Source organism: Morone saxatilis, unplaced genomic scaffold, assembly GCF_004916995.1.
Source record: "Morone saxatilis isolate NCDOM2014 unplaced genomic scaffold, NCSU_SB_2.0 Contig17, whole genome shotgun sequence".
NCBI classification, from domain to species: Eukaryota; Metazoa; Chordata; class Actinopteri; family Moronidae; genus Morone; species Morone saxatilis.
In genome coordinates, this window is record NW_023339729.1 from 5,103,742 (window position 1) to 5,106,229 (window position 2,488).

The following is a 2,488-nucleotide window of genomic DNA, read 5'->3' on the forward strand; positions in this document are numbered from 1 at the left end:
TATTTATGTTACACAATTATTATTTACATATTTAACACAGTCAGGATATTCTGTTGAATCTGCCTCTCTGATTCCCTCACGTTTACCTCAGTCTAAGTTCTAGCTTCTGATTGGTTAGTTCAGTCACGTGAAAGGTCCGAACAAGGAAGTGGAGTTGTTGTGAGTTGTGAAGTTCAGTAAAGTACCGCTTGAGAAAGTCATCCGTCTCCATCCTGCTGTTTATTCTCATAAAGAGTGATACACCACCACATACCGAACCCTCATGTTACACTAGTTAGCACATGCTAACAATTGCAGCTGTCATTAGGGCACATAAACAAATTGTTAAATAAAAGGATAGAAAAAGACACCAAACTCTGTAGATGTTGATCAGCTCTCTGCTTCAACGCATCCAACCTAAAGCTTGACAGGCCTGCCTATATAGTTGACTGCCTATAGACATTTGCACTGTTCTTGCTGAGGGGTTCAACGATCAATTAACTGATGTTGTCATTCTTTCAGATCGGCGGGACCAGATGATAACTATTTTGACTACAAGTCAGACTTGTCTTCAATGGACAATGGCCATGTTAATTTTGACAAGAAAATGTAAGACAGACTTGTGACTTTATTACATTTTTTTTTTTGTCCCAGCAGTGTTCATTTTACTTTGCTGACAAAGTTCTCAGTTATGCTGGGTTTTCCACTTGTTTTCAAAATAACAGTTTGCAAATGTGACATACTGTATTCTTGCATCTGAGGATTGTTCTATAATACTTATAGACAGAGGACATCAGCATTAGTGTCTGGTTATGAGGCATGGAGTAACCTCATGTACACTTGTCAACTTGAGCCTTGTAAATGGATGGAATATTCTTTTATAGTTTCTGCATCTTTGTCTTTAACATATCCAATTTTAGTGTTTCTTTTTTTCTTATCGCCTCCTTTCAGAAATTTACCATATGGTATGCCCCAGCCGTGGGGTGGACATGTGACTATGAACGTACATAGGTATTTCTCCTGCATCTTAAACTGTCTGATACCAAAGCTACATCTGTCTAATTTAGCAGTTACATGTATAGTAACGTTGCGTGTCTAATGATTTTCAGGTCAAAGATACCATGTCTGCCGTCTGCTGCGTATCCAGTACCAAGACCTGATCGCAGAGCTCCTGATGACAACAGGTAAAAGTTACTGATCAGATTACTGTATATTTCATGTGCTATTATTGAAAGAGCAGAAGGTTAATTAGTTACAAAAGAAATTCTTAGATAAATTTAACAACTTGGTGACATGCTCAGATGGCATTATGAGTGCTGTTTTCATATAAACAAAAACCTGTCACACACAGTCTGGTGTGCTGATAGCAAGTTGAATGTAAATATATACAGTGATACAGACAAGCTCTATAAACTGTAAAAAACAATTGCAAACAAGTCAAAGGATACTATATACAATTCCATACAAGCAAACAGTAGGACCATAGTATATGTAATATTATTATATACAGTAGGCCAGTTCCTTGTTCTACACTGTATTTACTTATTATTACTTAGATACTGTCTCTGAAGACCAACCTCTATGTTGTAACACCCATTGTAATCTGCACCTTATCATTTTTACTGTTACATTCTGATTATGAATAACAGAGCAAGATGCCGTTATGACTTTCAGGGCAAAAGGGAACCGTGCAAAGTCCAGTTTGGAGTCACAGAGGACTAATCAGGGGAGGGATTTTACATCACATCATAAGTAAGACAAAACATGTTGAACCTCACAGTTACCTTAAAATGACATTACAATTACAGATTCTTGAGATGGATGGAAAATAGTCTTTTTTTGCCTTTCAGTGTCAGTCGGGACTATCCAAAGACAAAGTTCTCTTATGACTCATCCGGTTATTCATCGTCTGAGACTTCTGGATCAAGAGATTCCCAACATGATGAAAGGCCAGTTTTATATGGTGATATGTGAGACACTTATTACATATACTACATTAATAGTTGGAGTGCACCAGCATTTTAGTATTACACTTCTAAGATCAAAATCCAATCCAGAGATAACCTGACTCATGGTGTGTCTACAGCAGCTGCTTCAACTGCAATTTTTCAGCTGCCTGTCTCACACGCTATTGACAGAACAGACACACAGTTATCTACACAGCCTGCGTTATGGCTTGTGTTTCACTCACGCGACCTGTTTAGACATGGTGTCACACAGCTCATGTAACGAAAGCAGCAGCTCACAGGATGCATTCAGGCACAGTATTCTGTAGATCACCTGCATTTTGCAACGCTCGTATCGTAACACACAATCAGTTTATGCATGTGAGAGGGAAGAAAAATAGACGTGGAGCAAAAAAACACGTTTCGGGTCGCATATAGCTCAAACTAAATGTGATTCCCCGTGAGCCCTGGTGTTGACAGTACTTTTGATTAATATTAAAGTGTATCTATTCCGCCATGTTTCTATAGTAGCCCAGAAGAGACAAACCAAACACTGGCTCCAG

At 38.5% G+C, this 2,488-nt stretch overlaps 1 protein-coding gene across 1 annotated transcript in view; it reads left to right on the forward strand.

The window, feature by feature from the left end:
- Positions 1-6: 6 nt before the first annotated feature.
- LOC118327484 (up-regulator of cell proliferation-like) overlaps positions 7-2,488 on the forward strand; it is an 8,058-nt gene continuing 5,576 nt past the window's right edge. Inside the window, 5 exon segments of the mRNA XM_035660856.1 lie at positions 7-588; positions 931-990; positions 1,089-1,163; positions 1,654-1,731; positions 1,830-1,928. Of these exon segments, the coding sequence (XP_035516749.1) occupies positions 554-588; positions 931-990; positions 1,089-1,163; positions 1,654-1,731; positions 1,830-1,928 (347 nt within the window). The 5' untranslated portion in view covers positions 7-553.